Source organism: Lipotes vexillifer, unplaced genomic scaffold (assembly GCF_000442215.2).
Source record: "Lipotes vexillifer unplaced genomic scaffold, Lipotes_vexillifer_v1.1 scaffold680, whole genome shotgun sequence".
Classification (NCBI taxonomy): domain Eukaryota; kingdom Metazoa; phylum Chordata; class Mammalia; order Artiodactyla; family Lipotidae; genus Lipotes; species Lipotes vexillifer.
The window spans coordinates 1,257,289-1,258,840 of NW_006780838.1; the positions used below are offsets into that span (position 1 = coordinate 1,257,289).

The 1,552-nt window shown below is 65.6% G+C and overlaps 1 protein-coding gene across 1 annotated transcript in view; it reads left to right on the top strand.

Moving 5' to 3' along the window:
- Positions 1-1,552, top strand: part of MNT (MAX network transcriptional repressor) — a 15,139-nt gene that overhangs the window by 5,789 nt on the left and 7,798 nt on the right. Inside the window, exons 3-5 of the mRNA XM_007454193.1 lie at positions 1-417; positions 991-1,032; positions 1,178-1,289. The exon at positions 1-417 is cut by the window's left edge and continues 39 nt beyond it. Of these exons, the coding sequence (XP_007454255.1) occupies positions 1-417; positions 991-1,032; positions 1,178-1,289 (571 nt within the window). The remainder of the gene's footprint in view (positions 418-990; positions 1,033-1,177; positions 1,290-1,552) is intronic.

Consider the following 1,552-nt stretch of genomic DNA (forward strand, 5'->3'; position numbering starts at 1 on the left):
CCCGCCGGCACCCCCGCCCCCGCTGGCCACCCCCACCCCACTGACTGTCATCCCTATTCCTGTAGTGACCAGCTCCCCTCAGCCTCTGCCCCCGCCCCCACCTCTGCCCCTGGCACCTCGCCAGCCGGCTCTGGTTAGCGGCCCTGGACTCAGCATTAAGGAGTCGGCCCCCCTTCCCACCAGGCCGCAGGGGCCCACTCCTGCTCCTCTACTGCCGGACTCCAAGGCCACCGTTCCACCCACTGGCAGCCCCAAGCCTTTGCAGCCCCTCCCCACACCCATCCTGACCATTGCCCCACACCCTGGAGTCCAGCCCCAGCTGGCCCCCCAGCAGCCACCCCCATCCACTCTTGGGACCCTGAAGCTGGCACCTGCTGAAGAAGTCAAATCCAGCGAACAGAAGAAGAGGCCTGGGGGGTGAGTGAGGTGTGGCACAGGGGCTGGTGGGATGGAAAGGAGAACCAACGGCCCACAGCCTGAGCGGTGTGCAAGAGAGAAAGTACCCTCCCAAGCTAGCCTGGCAGAGCCGCGGCCCTGCCTCCCCAGCCCAGAAGCGCCTTCCTATATTTGGATATGTCCTCACCCTGGGGAGTGGGGAATGGTCATTGCCCTCTGTTGTTCTCAGGCTTCTGTGTTTTCTGACGCCCTCCAAGGTTGAGGCTAATGGCATTTCGAGGCCTTTGGACGGGGTATTGGATTATGGGGCTCTTGGGTAAGGGCCGGGGTCCACTGGCTATCCCAGGAACCCTTCACAGGTGCATGGATGTGACGGAAGGTAAAGGGGCTGTGAATTATGAGCCTACATGTGCCCTCCAGGGGGTGTATGCCCCACGACACAGGTCGAACAACTGAACAGCTCTCATCGCTGCTTCTCTAGAGAGACAATGTCAGGGACAAAAAGCCTGTGGCATTTGGGGAGGGGGGGCAGGGGTTGGGAAGGCCGCCTAATTGGGCCCTCCTCCCTGAGCCCCCTGTCTGTCTGGATTTCAGAATCGGAACCAGAGAAGTCCACAACAAGCTGGAGAAGAACAGGTGTGTGTGTGTGAGCTTGTGACTCTGGGCCCGCCCCGCGAGCTACCGGGACGGTCCGTCCGTGGTCCCCAAGCTCTCCTTAGGCCTTCCCTCCCGCCCCTGGCCCCCTGGCGTCTGGCTGACCGGCGCTGCTTCCTCTCCCCAGGAGGGCCCATCTGAAGGAGTGCTTTGAGACCCTGAAGCGCAACATCCCCAACGTGGATGACAAGAAGACATCGAATCTGAGCGTGTTGCGCACGGCGCTGCGGTACATTCAGGTATGGGGGAGGGAAGCAAGGCCCAGAGGAGGGCGGGCGACGGACGCTGCGCCGGCTTCCTGCGCGCCCCGCCTCCCCTCCGCGGCTCCGCCCTCGCTCCCTCACCGGCTCCCCCGCCCGCCTCCACGCGGGCGCCGAGCACATGGCCCGGCTGACGTCAGCGGGGCTCCCCGCCCGGGAGGGGGCGGGGGACCGGCGCGCGTGCGCGGGGGAGCGCGGTGGTGGCGCTCGGCTCCCCTCCCCCGCCGGGCTGCCCCGCGGGG